Here is a 16,136-nt window from a genome sequence, read left to right on the forward strand (position 1 = left end):
TGTTCCCATGTGTCTGCTGCCCTTTCTAGGAGGTAGAGGTCACGGGTTTGGCAGGTGCTGTCGAAGAAGCCTTGGTGAGTTGCTGCAGTGCATAGTGTAGATAGTACACATTGCAAACACGGTGCACCAGTGGTGGAGGAAGTGAATATTTAAGGTGGTGGATGGGGTGCCAATCAAGCGGGCTGCATTGTCCTGGATGGTGTCAAGCTTCGAGTGTTGTTGGCAACTGCACTCATCCAGGCAAGTGGAGATTATTCCATCACACTCCTGATATATGCCTTGTCGATGGTGGAAAGGTTCTGGGGAGTCAGGAGATGAGTCATTCTCTGCAGAATACCCAGCCTCTGACCTGCTCTTGTAGCCACAGTATTTATGTAGCTGGTCCAGTTAAGTTTCTGGTAAATAGTGACCTCCAGGATGTTGATGGTGGGGGATTCAACAATGGTAATGTTGTTGAATGTCAAATGCAGCTTTCTCTAGAATCATTCATCATAGAAGATTGTCATTCGGCCCATCGTGCAGTGCCAGCTCGAGAACTATCCAATTAGTCCCACTGCTCTACTCTTTCCCCGTAGCCCTGCAATTCCACCCACTCAAGTATTTATCCAATTCCCTTTTGAAAGTTACTATTGAATCTCCTTCCACCGCCCTCTCAGGCAGTGCATTCCAGATCATAACTTGTTGGGTAAAAATTAGGATTTTATATTGAAAGTTGAGGAATAAATGCAGTTTGTCAAAAAGACATTGTGCACTGACTAATGGCCAGAATGATTGATACATCAGCTTTGTTGTATTTGAAAAGGGGAGAGAAATAGTGAGAAACAAAAAAAAGAAAAATTACAAAGTTATCGTTTTAGGAGAAATTATGGTACCACACAGTGACTTCTTACATAAGAGTTTGGATAAGGCGAGTTAAGTGGAACTTCTACAAGTTACTATTGAATGTAAGTTGTGTGCTACATATGTAAGCACTCATACAATCTCAGCAGTCATAGGTTTGTGAAACTTGTAATATTTTTTCTGGGAAGGCCTGCGTCATAAGAGAGCAGGAGATCATAAATATTTCTGCTGCTGTCCCCGGCGAATTAAACGTGTGCAGGACTCGGTGAAAGAAAAAAGAGCCATGACCCGTTTAACAGCGGTGCCCAAGGACGACTTCACCAAACTACCTCAATCTCAGGTATGGACCGGCAGCAAGTCTGGTGGTGAGATACTCGACCTGCTGGAGCCTCCCAGGAGGTCCTCGGTTCGGCTGATCATGCACAGTATGGTGATGTTTGGAAGGGAGTTCTGCTACGCCGCAGAAGGTGCTTTCGTGACCCCGGTGCTGCTAAGTGTCGGGCTCCCTAGCAGCCTCTACAGTGTGGTGTGGCTCATCAGCCCCATTCTGGGCTTCATCCTCCAACCCATCGTCGGCTCCGCCAGCGACTACTGCCGGTCCAAATGGGGCAGGAGGAGACCCTACATCTTGGCCATCGGGGTCCTGATGGTGGTGGGGATGACCCTGTTTCTGAACGGAGACGCCTTGGTAACAGGCAAGTAGCATTCTTCAAAACTTTTTAATACGAATCCGAGTTATGGAACTGCAGCCTTGTCTCAAACCATTCTCTCAGAACTTAAACATTAATATTTCACATTCTTACAAGCTCAAAAGTCTCGATTTTAGTAGTCTAAAAAAAACTTAATTTCTTAACGAACTAACGAGATCTGCCTATAAACCTGTCTCGGTTGAATATTAAATAGTTTTAAAAATACGAAAGTGATAACCGTAAGTATTGCAGTTACACTCGTTAATCTTCCTTCAGAGATCAGGAATACATTAAAATGTACACTGCAAATCTACACATAAAAATAATAACTTCAAACTCAAATGTTGAAGAACCTCAAGATTAATGATCTGATTCAAAATTTATTTTAGCTACCACAAACGACAGGGATAAAAGACAAATTTGGGGTATCCTTATTACTGTTTTTGGCGTGGTCGTCTTTGACTTCTCAGCTGACTTCATCGAGAGCCCCATCAAGGCTTATTTGTTTGATGTCTGCTCCCATCAGGATAAAGAGAGGGGCTTACACTTCCATGCACTGTTAACTGGTGAGTGCATTCCTTTTAATTCTGTCAGTTGGCCGTATGTAATTATCACGAGTTTCTCCTTGACTTCAGCAGAACTCAACTCGTGATCTTGTCAACCAGAGGCATAAAAAACAGGCACAAAAAACGAGTAGTTAGTTAACTTTCAGGTGTAAAAGAATCCCTTCGATTTATTATTTCTGAAATCACTTTCAAAACAATTGACTAAATGTAATCTACAGGTGGAGTGGAATTAAGGGACAGTTGGGCCCACAGAGATAATTTAGTTCCATTCTGTCCTTATGATAAATTTCAATGTCCAGATGTGTAATGAAAACTTGTGGAGCTGTAATGCCGGTGGTGAGGCAACTCCTTCACTGGGGGGTAGGATTGCCAACTCCAGTTAAATGTATTCCTGGAGCTTTCATCACATGACTTTGAGCCGCCCCCACACTCCCGCCATTGGACAACTAACACGTCCATCGCCTTCCCACACCAATTGGAAAGCGAAAACGCTCCATTACCCAAATTGAATGATTCTTGACTCAGTCAAATAGTCATTTCCCCCCCTCCAATATTTTTTATAATTAATGAACAGAAGTGTTTGAAGAAAATTAAAAACACATTTAAAAAAAATGTGATTTTTAAAAAATCAAATAATTTTACTCCCTAGTTGCTCAGAGCAGTGTCCTGGAAATTAATCTGCAATTTCTGGAGACTTCTACCCTAACTGGGGGAAGGGTGTAATTACAGCATGAAAAATATACGTAGGCAATTTTCATTATACATTTTTGCATAGGAATTTATAACAGGAGAAAATGACAAAGTACAAGCAGCAGTAAGATCTTTAATATATTGCTAGCTGATCTGTGACATTGCACACGGTGTGGGGAAGGGGGGATGGGGGCAGGAATTTCCACGGGAGTTCTCCCCATCATCCACTTTAACTTTGGAAGAAGATCCATGGAAATGTGGACAGAGGAACTGATTATGGGGAAATGTTGGAAACCGGAAGTAAGGTTTTGTAGACAAGAAATGAGGACAGACACAAGATTTTCAATAAATTATTGTGTATAAGTCAGTTGGCAAATTGGGGAATATAGCCTTTCTCTTGCCTTATCTAACATCTTCATGTTGCTGTTTCTCTCTGTCACTTCTGTTCTTTTGTCATCCCCTCTTCCTCTTCTGTTTTTCTCTTTCCTTAACTTTTCTTTTTTTCAGGTGGGAGGTGGTGGATGGTGTGGGGTGATGGGGAAAGGAACCACAAATGGTTGCTGGCAGCATTTTGGTGGGGGTTGCAGGGAAAATATGATTCTCGGTGGCTTCCTTCCCATTCCCTCCTCAACCACTCGTGCTTCCCCCACCTCCTCGCTCTCATAACATCCCCTTCAAATTCCCATTACTGATTCTCCTTCTGGCAGTCCCATCACCCTGTATCCTTGCCCTCCTTCCTGCTGTGATGTCACTCACCATCCTTAACCCTCTATTCACTCTCATTCACTCTCCCCAAGGAAGGGTGGTGAGAGGCCAAAGGCTCCCTCAACCTCAACCAGTTTCCACCCTCCCCCTCCTCCTTCTATCCTCCCCTCCTGTATGTTTCCTTGAAAGTAGCTTTGCTTTCAAAATTCAACTTAAAAAAAACCAAGTCAAATTAGAATCAGTAAAGAAACTGCTGCCTTTGCCTCCATTTGTGCTTTTGCCTCATTCTCCCTTTGTTTCATAGAGATTCTAATATCTATCTCTCAGCTATAAGCGATTATCATTTTTTAAAAATTCATTCACGGGATGTGGGCATCACTGGCAAAGCCAGCATTTATTGCCCATCCCTAATTGCCCTTGAGAAGGTGGCGGTGAGCTGCCGCCTTGAACCGCTGCACAACGTGTGGTGAAGGTACTCCCACAGTGCTGTTAGGGAGGGATTTCCAGGATTTTGACCCAGCGACGATGAAGGATCGGCGATATACTTCTAAGTCAGGATATTGTGTGACTTGGAGGGGAATTTGGAGGTGCTGGTGTTCCCATGCACCTGCTGTCCTTGTCCTTCTAAGTGGAAGAGGTCGCGAGTTTGGGAGGTGCTGCCGAAGAAACCTTGGCGAGTTGCTGCAGTGCATCTTGTAGATGGTACGCACACTGCAGCCACGGTACGCCGGTGGTGGAGGGAGTGAATGTTTAAGGTGGTGGATGGGGTGCCAATCAAGCGGGCTGCTTTGTCCTGGCTGGTGTGGAGCTTCTTGAGTGTTCTTGGAGCTGCACTCATCCAGGCAAGTGGAGAGTATTCCATCACACTCCTTACTTGTGCCTTGTAGATGGTGGAAAGGCTTTGGGGAGTCAGGAGGTGAGACACTTGCTGCAGAATACCTAGCCTCTGACCTGGTCTTGTTGCCACAGTATTTATGTGGCTGGTCCAGTTAAGCTTCTGGTCAATGGTGACCCCCAGGATGTTGATGGTGGGGGATACGGTGATGGTAATGCCATTGAATGTCAAGGGGAGGTGGTTAGACTCTCGCTTGTTGGAGATAGTCATTGCCTGGCACTTGTGTGGTGTGTATGTTACCTGCCACTTATCAGCCCAAGCCTGAACATCATAATTGAATTGTTCTAACTGTTAACAAAACACAGATGAGATCACTTTTGTGGCTTCCAAATTCAAATGCTACTATTTTTGAAAAATAAAGTAACATTAAGGCCTAGACTTTCAGTGTGCCGTGAGGCGGGCTTTTAGGCGGGTGGGGGGCAAAAATCCCAAAATCGGGGGTCCCGACGCCATCCCGCCCAAAACCCGCCTGCACGTAAGTTTCAGAGGAGGCAGGTACCCGCCCCGCACTGGGACCTGCTGATCCGAGGTGGGAAGGGATTAGTGCCAATTAACTGCCTGTTAACAGGTAGTTAACAGGCAGTTTTTAGCCTAATCCCTACATTGAGGGGTGTGGTGTGGGATTCCCGACGGCTCCAAACCACGCCAGGTTAGAGCAGGCGGGCCGTCGGGTTGAAGGACTTGGAGGAGTCGTGATGTCGGTGTTCAGGTGAGTGATGGGTGCATGAGTGCAAAGGTAAGTGTGTTTGGTGTGTCTAAAGTGTGTAAAGAAGTTTAAATTACCTGTACTTACCTTAACAGCCTTTCTTCCTGTAGGCGTCAGGAGTCCATCACTCAGCCGGCACTGAAAGCTGAATGTCTGCGATCTGTCAAAAGTGGCAGCCTTCAGCTTTTAGTGCCAGTGAGAGTTCTAACTGAGTCTGTGTAGAAGGACTCAGGTTAGAAATCAGACTGTCAGTGTTTGACAGCTTCAAACAGCTGTGAAACACTGATATTTCATCTGTTAAGACCTCTTGACAGATGAAATTTTAGTCTGTGACGTCACCTGTTGCCGGGTGGCCCTTAATTGGCCTGCTGAGCCCGCTGGGCGGGCTCAACAAGGTAAATCAAGGGAAAATCGCGTGGATTGGCCAGACGTCGATGTCGGCGGGACTAAAACTCGAAAGTTGTAGTCTCGCCTCCTTCCCGACAGCTTAATGAAAATCGACCCCTAAATAAAGAGAAATAAAAACAGAAAATGCTGGAGATGGTCAGGCAGCTTCTGTGAAGAGAGAAACAGAGTTAACGTTTCAGGTCGATGACCTTTCATCAGAACTCTGATGAAAGGTCATCGACCTGAAACGTTAACTCTGTTTCTCTCTTCACAGATGCTGCCTGACCTGCTGAGTATCTCCAGCATTTTCTGATTTTATTTCAGATTTCCAGCATCTTTTTGTATTAAATAAAGAGAGATTGTTTCTCTCTGCTGTATCTCACTTACTTTTACCCCAGTCTCCTTCTCTCCCGCCGCTTAATACACTTGATAAAGTTAACAAAACACAATACTCAAGCTAAAACAGGTGTGCAATTAGTAAACTGTCACTTTTTTCTCACTGTCACACACACATATTTATATTGAAACTTTTTTAACTCAAGGATTTTGAAATGTGTCCTATCTTTCAAAATTACTTGTAGAAAAGCTACTGAGCAGAAAATGCTGGAAGCTAAGAAAACTCGGTCGCATAGTGGTTATGTTACTGGACTGATAATCCAGAGGCCTGGGCTAATGATCCAGAGTCATGAGTTCAGATCCCACCATGGCAGCTGGGGAATTAAACTCAGTTAATTAACTAAATCTGCAATTTAAGAAAAAAGCTGTTATCAATAATGGTGACCATTAAACTACTGGATTATCGTAAAAACCCAACTGGTTCACTAATGTCTGTTTTTAGGGAAGGAAATCTGCCATCCTCATCTGGTCTGGCCTATGTGACTCCAGACCCACAGCAATGTGGTTGACTCTTAATTGCCCTCTGAAATGACCTAGCAAGCCATTCACTACGACAAAGTCACTGGGAGTACCTTCACCACAAGGACTGCAGCAGTTCAAGAAGGTGGCTCACCACCACCTTCTCGAGGGCAATTAGGGATGGGCAATAAATGCCGGCCTTGCCAGTGACGCTGACATCCCGTGAACTAATAATAAAAAAAAAGTACAGCTGACTGAATGAATGGTACTGATGTATCCTGGGAAATAGTTACACTACACATGTTCAAACTGTGCAATCTAAATTTAGCTCACAAAGTTGCAGCTGCGGGCAAAAATATCACGTCCAAGCCTAGGCTTTTGGAAGAGACTGGAGCCATTAGTTGAAAACTTTAATGAAGATACAAAAGACGACTCCATGGAAAATTTTATCATTTTTATGAGCGATTTCAACCATTAATTTGGACATTAATCATTTCAGTTACTGAGAAATAAAATATAAAACGAAAAAAATTAAGAAAATATTTTGAATGATTTGTGCGAACCTAGTGGCCCGATTGTGAGATCATGGTGACCAGTGATCATTTACAAACCCTTTACAAATGTGGCCGTATGACTGTAATGGACTGGTTGAGCAGATGGCTATAAAAGCTTTTTTTTAAACCAAGCACTAGGAGATATGTACAAAGGGACTGTGGTGACTCTGAGACTTTTATCCCTCTCTCCTTCCCTGGAGAGAAGCACTTACCCGCCGTGTAGCATCTTCACCTGACTTCATCACCAAGATTGGAAACTCACTGTGTATGGATTAAGAAGCACAATTGCATATCCTGGCATTGTGGACCACAGAATGTTTGAGCATCAGCTTGCCACACCACTACATTATTAATGTAATGTCGGTTGACAATAATTGGACAACATCATGTGACTGGAACAGAGCAAGATTTCTTTTTAATTTAATTATATTCACATTCCATTTTGTTTATATAGAAGGTAGATCTCAGGGAATGAAAGACAAGCCAATGAGTCGTACACAAGTGGTGGCTGCAATAGGAATTGGTTATTTTAATGAACCAACTGCTTCTCAGTATGTGTCCTGCTTTGTTTATTTCTCATACAGTACATGTTTTATATCAGATGGAAACTATTAAATGATGTACATAGCATCCGGCGGTAAGTCAGGGGGCGCTACAGAAGATCGTGACTGGGGTGCGAGCGTGGCGCTGCGCACGGTGATGACGTTCTCACCAGCATCGCAGCGCCGCGGGACGCTAACAGTTACCGCCGCCGCTAACCTCCCACTGAATTTCACGGGAGGCGTTGGCGGCATTGTGCCCGGGCGCCAGTTGCTTTGCTCCCTCTTAGGGCGCTAACGGGAGGTGCAAAGCAACCAAATCTTTCCCCGCTAGAGTCTATAATTAAGGATAGGGTGACTGAACACCTCAAATTTTCAGTTGATCCGAGAGAGCCAGCGTAGATTTCTGAAAGGTAGGCCATGCTTGACAAATCTGATCGAATTTTTTGAAGAGGTTAGGGTTAGGGTTAGTAGTGGACGGGGGAATGTCTATGGATGTTATTTTTCCAGAAGGCATTTGATAAAGTCCCACATAAGAGACTGTTATCTAAGGTAGAAGCCCACAGAGTTGAGGTCAAATTATTGACCTGGTTAGGAAATTGGCTGAGTGGCAGGAGACGGGCAGTAGAGATAATGGGTAGGTACTCAAATTGGCAGGATGTGACTTATGGTGTTCCGCAGGGATCTGTGTTGGGGCCTCAACTGTTCACAATATTTATTAACGACTTGGATGATGGTATAGAAAGTCATATATCCAAATTTGCCAATGACACAAAGATAGGTTGCATTGTAGTCAGTGTAGATGAAAGCATAAAATTACAAAGGGATATTGATAGATTAAGTGAATGGGCAAAACTGTGGCAAATGGATTTCAATGTAAGCAAATGTGAAGTCATCCACCTTGGACCTAAAAAGGATAGAGCTGGGTACTTTCTAAATGGTAAAAAGCTACAAACAGTGGATGTCCAAAGAGACTTGGGGGTCCAGGTACATAAATAATTAAAACATCATGAACAGGTACAGAAAATAATCAAAAAGACTAATGGAATGCTGGTCTTTCTATCTAGAGGACTAGTGTACAAGGGGGCAGAAGTTATGCTGCAGCTGTACAATACCTTGGTTAGAACACACCTGGAGTACTGTGAGCAGTTCTGGGCAACGCACCTTATATTGGCCTTGGAGGGAGTGTAGCGTATATTTACCAGAATGATACCCAGACTTCAAGGCTTAAGTTACATGGAGAGATTACACAAATTAGTGTTGTATTCCCTAGAATTTAGAAGGTTAAGGGGTGATCTGATCGAAGTTTTCAGGATATTAAGGGGAACAGATAGGGTAGATAGAGAGAAACTATTTCTGCTGGTTGGGGATTCTAGGACTAGGGGGCATAGTCTAAAAATTAGAGCCAGACCTTTCAGGAGTGAAATTAGGAAACCCTTCTACACACAAAGGGTGGTAGAAGTTTGGAACTCTCTTCCGCAAATGGCAACTAATGCTAGATCAATTGTTAATTTTAAATCTGTGAGATGGCTTTTTGTTAACCAAAGGTATTAAGGGATATGGGCCAAAGGTTGGTACAGTATATGGAATTAGGTCGCAGATCAGCCATGATCTCATTGAATGACAAAACAGGCTCGAGGAGCCTACTCCTGTTCCTATGTATTAAAAAAGCTAATGCTAATTGAAGAGGGTTCATATAAAAGCCACAAAATGCAAAGTTATAGATATAGTCTGAAAGACTTTAAATTGTCTAAGTGTACTTTTGCCTCCTGGGACTTGGGTTTGAACCCATCTCTGAAACAAAATGCTGTGAGGGTCCTACATGAAATAAAGTTAATTAGCTACAATCCAGTTCCTAGTGGATGTTAGTTCACATTATAAAACTACCCTCAAATTGGCAATCTCACTCAAGTCTTCAAGAATGACCAGTGTGGGAAGTGGAAAAATTCCCACTGGCATAATCAGGATACAATCGTAATATGGGGTTAAGTTTTGTTAAAATCAACAGGGAAAGTGAGGAAAAAAGATATTTAAAAATCTGATACTCCAGTGCAGTACTGTCGGAGATGCCATCTTTTGGATGAGACGTTAAACCAAGGTCCTGTCTGTCCTCTCAGGTGGACGTAAACAATCCCATGGCATTATTTCAAAGAACAGGTAAATCTAAGTTGGTCACTAATAAATCCAATATGGAATTCGGGAGAAACTTCTTTACCCAGAGAGTAGAATAGGGAACTCACTACCACAAGGAGTAGTTGAGGCGATTAGCATAGATGCATTTAAGGGGAAGCTAGATAAACACTTGAGGGAGAAAGGAATAGAAGGACATGTTGATAAGGCTGGATGAAAAAGGATGGGAGGAGGCTTGTGTGGAGCATAAACACCGGCATGGAACTGTTGGGCCGAATGGCCTGTTTCTGTGCTATAAATACTATGTAAAAAATCTATTGGAATAAAGGGGATTGCAGGTGTAGATAATCAAAGGCTGTATCTAACACTAGGGATGATGTGACCATCTATATACCAAAGCCTGTCCGGGTTAGTGAACTATTGGGAGGGATTCTTGACTTTTGCCAAAAATGGTATGAAATTGGTGGAGTGGCCATGCCACCCACCTGCAGCTGGCATCTGGAAGCCTGAATCATTTTCAGATTGGTGCCTCATTTGAATGCAGCCAACGATCTGCAGGCACCAAACAAATGCTCCACGACAACTCGCTAGTTATGTGAGATCAGGTGGGTCTGATACTGACCCGGCCAGCAGGACCGGTCTGGGATCTCCCAGGTGTCAAGCACGGACCGGCACTGGGACAAAGTATTTTAGTAAAGCCAGGAGGACCATCACTGCTCTTCTTGACCTCACCGAAAGTAAAAGATAAAAAGGTTTGGTGCCCTTTTGTGGCATAGGCACTAGCGGTCCCTTTAAGGACTACTGGTCAAACCATTTACCACTTAGTAAATAAGCAGAGTGTGCGCTGCGCATGCTCTGCCCATTTGCATCCAAAATCATAATCGGTGTCTAACAACAGCATAGGACCTCGATTTGCATATTCAATTTTAAAGGGGGTGAGAGAGCAGGGGGTGTTTGCACAAATTGTTGAAGGTGGCAGGACAGATTAACAAAGCACTTAATAAAGCATATGGAATCCTGGGCTTTATAAACAGAGGCATGGGGCTGGATTTTATCAATGGGGGCGGGACTGCTGGTTGTTGGGTTTCAGTCCCGCCCCCAACGACATCCGGCCAACCCAACCTTATTTCCTTTGATTGACCATGTTAAGCCCGCCAATTAAGGGAAAGCCGGTGACAGAACATTAGCGTATGACGTTTCACCTGTACAAAAATTTTTGACAGGTGAATTGTCATCGTTTGACAGCTTTGAGAAGCTGCCAAACACTCTCAATCTCTCTTCTTTGGTGAGTCCTTGTACTCAAGACACCAAACCTCTTTCCTGAGCAGAAATCAGATGGCTGTTGCATCGCTGACCCTGGCGGGGTCTCCTGACGTCAAAAAGCCCGCACTTGTGTTGATAAAATGGGGATAAGCCTCTTAACTGCCTGTTAACTACCTGTTAACAGGCAGTTAAGTGGCTGTAATCCCCTTTCCGCCTCGAGGAGACGGGTCCCTGTGTGAGTCGCGGACCTGCCTCCCGGGAATCTGGCACGGAGGCGGGTTGGGCGCGGGTTCGGTACCCGCTCCCAGTTTTTGCCATTTTCCCAGCAGTCCCGCCTCCAAACCCGCCTCCCCAGGGCTGGCAAAATCCACCCCCCCAAGAGAGCAGAAAAGCCAGGAAGTTATGCTAAACCTATTAAAAAAAATCTAGTTCGGCCCCAGCTGGAGTATTGTGTCCAATTCTGGGCACCTCACTTTAGGAAGGGCGTGAAGACTTTGGAGAGGGTACAGAAGAGATTTATTGGAATAAACATAGAAACATAAACATAGAAGATAGGAGCAGGAGTAGGCCATTCGGCCCTTCGAGCCTGCTCCGCCATTCAATGAGATCATGGCTGATCATTCAATTTCAGTACCCTGTCCCTGCCTTCTCCCCATATCCCTTGATCCCTTTAGCCTCAAGAAATATATCCAACTCTTTCTTGAATATATTTAATAAACTGGCCTCCACCGCCCTCTGTGGCAGAGAATTCCACACGTTCACCACTCTCTGGGTGAAGAAATTCCTCCTCATTTCAGTCCTAAATGGCTTACCCCTTATCCTGAGACTATGACCCCTGGTTCTGGACTCCCCGGCCATCAGAACCATCCTTCCTGCATCTAGTCTGTCCAGACCTGACAGAATTTTATAGGTTTCGATGAGATCCCCTCTCAATCTTCTAAACTCCAGTGAGTATAAGCCCAATCGACACAATCTCTCCTCATACGTCATTCCTGCCATCCCAGGTATCAGCCTGGTGAATCTTCGCTGCACTCCCTCCATGGCAAGAATGTCCTTCCTCAGGTAAGGTGACCAAAACTGCACACAATACTCAAGGTGCGGTCTCACCAAGGCCCTGTACAACTGTAGCAAGACATCCTTGTTCCTGTATTCGAACCCTCTTGTTACGAAGGCCAACATACCATTTGCCTTCTTAACCGCCTGCGGCACCTGCATGCTTACCTTCAGCGACTGGTGCACAATAACACCCAGGTCTCTTTGCACTTCCCCTTCTCTCAATCTATTGCCATTCAAATAATCTGCCTTCCTGTTTTTGCCACCAAAGTGGATAACCTCACATTTATCCACATTATAGTGCATTTGCCATGTTTCTGCCCAATCACCCAACCTGTCCAAATCGTACTGGAGTTTCACGACATCCTCCTCACAGCTTACCCTCCCACCCAGCTTTGTGTCATCTGCAAATTTGGAGATATTACATCCAATTCCCTCATCCAGATCATTAATATATATTGTGAACAGCTGGGGTCCTAGGACCGATCCTTGCGGTACCCCACTAGTCACTGCCTGCCACTCGGAAAACGACCCGTTTATTCCAACTCTTTGCTTTCTGTCCGCCAACCAGTTCTCTATCCAAGTCAATACCTTGCCCACAATCCCATGTGCCTTAATTTTGCACGCTAATCTCTTATGTGGGACCTTATCGAAAGCCTTCTGAAAGTCCAAATACACCACATCCACTGGTTCTCCCTTATCTATTTTACCAGTTACATCCTCAAAAAATTCCAGTAGATTAGTCAAGCATGATTTACCTTTTGTAAATCCATGTTGACTTTGTCCGATCCTGTCACTGCTTTCCAAGTGCTCTGCTATTACATCTTTTATAATAGACTCTAGCATTTTCCCCACTACCGATGTCAGGCTTACCGGTCTATAATTCCCCGCTTTTTCTCTACCACCTTTTTTGAATAGTGGGGTAACATTAGCTACCCTCCAATCCATGGGTACCGTTCCAGAGTCTATCGAGTTCTGGAAGATGACCAGCAATGCATCTACTATCTCTAGGGCCACTTCCTTAAGTACCCTGGGATGTAGACCATCAGGCCCTGGGGATTTATCGGCCTTCAGTCCCATCAATTTTCGTAACACCATTTCCCTACAAATATTGATTTCTTTCAGTTCCTCCCTTTCATCAGACCCTATGTTCCCCGGCATCTATTTTCCCTTTCTTAATTAATCCCTTTGTCCTCCTTTTGTTGACTCCTAAACTGCTCCCAATCCTCAGGATTATTACTTTTTCTAGCCAATTTATATGTCCTCTCCTTGGATCTTATGCTATCCCTAATTTCCCTTGTTAGCCACGGTTGAGTCACCTTTTTTGTTTTATTTTTATGCCAAACTGGGATGAACAAATTCTGTAGCTCATCCATTCGGTCTTTGAATGTTTGCCATTGCCTATCCACCATCAACCCTTTGAGTGCCATTCCCCAATCAATCCTACCCAACTCGCTCCTCAGACCATCGTAGTTTCCTTTATTTAAATTGAGGACCCTTGTTTCTGAGTCAACTACTTCATTCTCCATCTTAATGAAGAATTCGATCATATTATGATCGCTCCGACCCAAGGGGCCTCGTACAACAAGATTGCTAATTAATCCTTTCTCGTTACATAATACCCAGTCTAAGATGGCCTGATCTCTGGTTGGTTCCTTGACATATTGGTCCAGGAAACCATCCCGTAAACACTCCAGGAATTCCTCCTCCACAGTATTGTTACTAATTTGGTTGGCCCAATCTGTATGTAGATTAAAGTCACCCATGATGACTGCTGTGCCCTTGTTGCACGCTTCTTTAATTTCCCTTTTAATGCCATTCCCAACCTCCGCCTTGCTATTTGGATGTCTATATACCACTCCCACTAATGTTTTTTTCCCCTTTGTATTTCTCAATTCTACTCATACAGATTCCACATCATCAGAGCTAATATCCTCCATTACAATTGTATTAATCCCTTCTTTAACCAGTAATGCTACCCCACCTCCCTTTCTTTTTGCCTATCTTTCCTGAATATCGAATACCCCTGGATGTTGAGTTCCCAGTCTTGGCCATCCTTGAGCCACGTTTCCGTAATCCCAACCAAATCATATTCCTTTACCTCTATTTGCACAGCCAATTCATCCACCTTATTACAAATGCTCCTCGCATTAAGACACAAAGCCTTCAGGCTTGTTTTTTTAACGCTCTTAGACCTATTAGAATTATTATTTACTGTGACCATGTTTGACTTAAACCGTTGATTTCTCTGACTGCCACTTTTGTTTTTCTCCTTCCTATCTTTTGCTTTTATCCCTGTTTTCCTTTCCTCTGTCTCCTTGCTCAGGTTCCCAACCCCCTGCCATTTTAGTTTAAACCCCCCCGAACAGTGCTAGCAAACCTCCCCGCAAGGATATTTGTCCCGCTCTGGTTCAGGTGCAACCCGTCCGACTTGTACAAGTCCCACCTTCCCCAGAAGCAGGCCCAGTGCTCCAGGAACCTAAAGCCCTCCCTCCTGCACCAACTCTTTAGCCACACATTCATTTGCTCTATCCTCCTATTCCTATACTCACTAGCACGTGGCACCGGGAGTAATCCAGAGATGACAACCGTTGAGGTCCTACTCTTTAATCTGCTACCTAGCTCCCTAAATTCTTGCTGCAGGACCTCATCCCTCTTCCTACCTATGTCGTTGGTCCCAATGTAAACCACGACCTCTGCCTGTTCACCCTCCCCCTTCAGAATGCCCTGCAGCCGTTCAGTGACATCCTTGACCCTGGCACCAGGGAGGCAACAAACCATCCTGGAGTCACGTCTATGGCTACAGAAACGCCTATCTGTTCCCCTTACGATAGAATCCCCTACCACTATTGCTCTCCCACTCTTTTTCCTCCCTTCCTGAGCAGCAGAAGCACCCCTGGTGCCAGGAAGTTGGCTGCTGCTGCCTTCCTCTGGTAAGTCATCCCCCTCAACAGTATCCAAATTGGTATACCTGTTTGAAAGGGGGATGGCCACAGGGGTCCCCTGCACTACCTGCCTGCCTCTACTGCTCTGCCTGATGGTCACCCATTTCCCTTCTGCCTGTGCAGCCCTACCCTGCGGCGTGACCAACTCATCAAACATGTAATCCACGACCCTCTCAGCATCGTGAATGCTCTAATGCCCATCCATCCGCAGCTCCAGCGCCTCCATGCGGTCTGCTTGTAGCTGCAGCTGGATGCATTTCTGGCACACGCGGTCATCAGGGACACTGTCAGCGTCCCTGAATTCCCACATAGAGCAAGAGGGGCATTACACGGGGCTGGGCTCTCCTGGCATGACTTACCCCTTTAATTAATTTAAATTAATTCAATACCACCAGTTAAAGATATAATCTAGGGCGCTTGTATGGTTTACCAACAGTCCCCGCTATACCAGAAAGACCTTAGCAACTATAAACCACAGAGTTAAAGTTTAAAAAATAGAGAAATACTCACCAACCAATCACTTACATGCTCCCTGGTGACGTCACACTCTCATTACTTTTTACCTCTCTCCCCGGTGCTGAGTTCGTTGGGCCTCGCCTCGCTCCGCCTTTTATCCTCGGCCTTGGTGCTCTCCTGGTCCGATCTGGTCGGGCCTCGCCTCGCTCCGCCTTTTATCCTCGGCCTTGGTGCTCTCCTGGTCCGATCTGGTCGGGCCTCGCCTCACTCCGCCTTTTATCCTTGGCCTTGGTGCTCTCCTGGTCCGATCTGGTCGGGCCTCGCCTCACTCCGCCTTTTATCCTCGGCCTCGGTGCTCTCCTGGTCCGATCTGGTTGGGCCTCGCCTCTCTCCTCCTTTTATACCCGGCCTCGGTGCTCTCCTGGTCCGATCTGGTTGGGCCTCGCCTCTCTCCTCCTTTTATACCCGGCCTCGGTGCTCTCCTGGTCCGATCTGGTCGGGCCTCGCCTCTCTCCTCCTTTTATACCCGGCCTTGGTGCTCTCCTGGTCCGATCTGGTCGGGCCTCGCCTCGCTCCTCCTTTTATACCCGGCCTTGGTGCTCTCCTGGTCCGATCTGGTCGGGCCTCGCCTCGCTCCGCCTTTTATCCTCGGCCTTGGTGCTCTCCTGGTCCGATCTGGTCGGGCCTCGCCTCACTCCGCCTTTTATCCTCGGCCTTGGTGCTCTCCTGGTCCGATCTGGTTGGGCCGCGCCTCGCTCCTCCTTTTATACCCGGCCTCGGTGCTCTCCTGGTCCGATCTGGTCGGGCCTCGCCTCGCTCCTCCTTTTATACCCGGCCTCGGTGCTCTCCTGGTCCGATCTGGT

The 16,136-nt window shown here is 45.5% G+C and overlaps 1 protein-coding gene across 1 annotated transcript in view; it reads left to right on the forward strand.

Annotated features, from left to right (window-relative positions):
• Window positions 1-1,111: 1,111 nt before the first annotated feature.
• Window positions 1,112-16,136, forward strand: part of slc45a2 (solute carrier family 45 member 2) — a 111,981-nt gene continuing 96,956 nt past the window's right edge. Inside the window, exons 1-2 of the mRNA XM_086004685.1 lie at window positions 1,112-1,535; window positions 1,919-2,095. Coding sequence (XP_085860811.1) covers window positions 1,124-1,535; window positions 1,919-2,095 — 589 coding nt within the window. The 5' untranslated portion in view covers window positions 1,112-1,123. The remainder of the gene's footprint in view (window positions 1,536-1,918; window positions 2,096-16,136) is intronic.

This window comes from Somniosus microcephalus, chromosome 2 (assembly GCF_052327205.1).
Source record: "Somniosus microcephalus isolate GS21.2 chromosome 2, FLI_Smic_1.0, whole genome shotgun sequence".
Classification (NCBI taxonomy): Eukaryota; Metazoa; Chordata; class Chondrichthyes; order Squaliformes; family Somniosidae; genus Somniosus; species Somniosus microcephalus.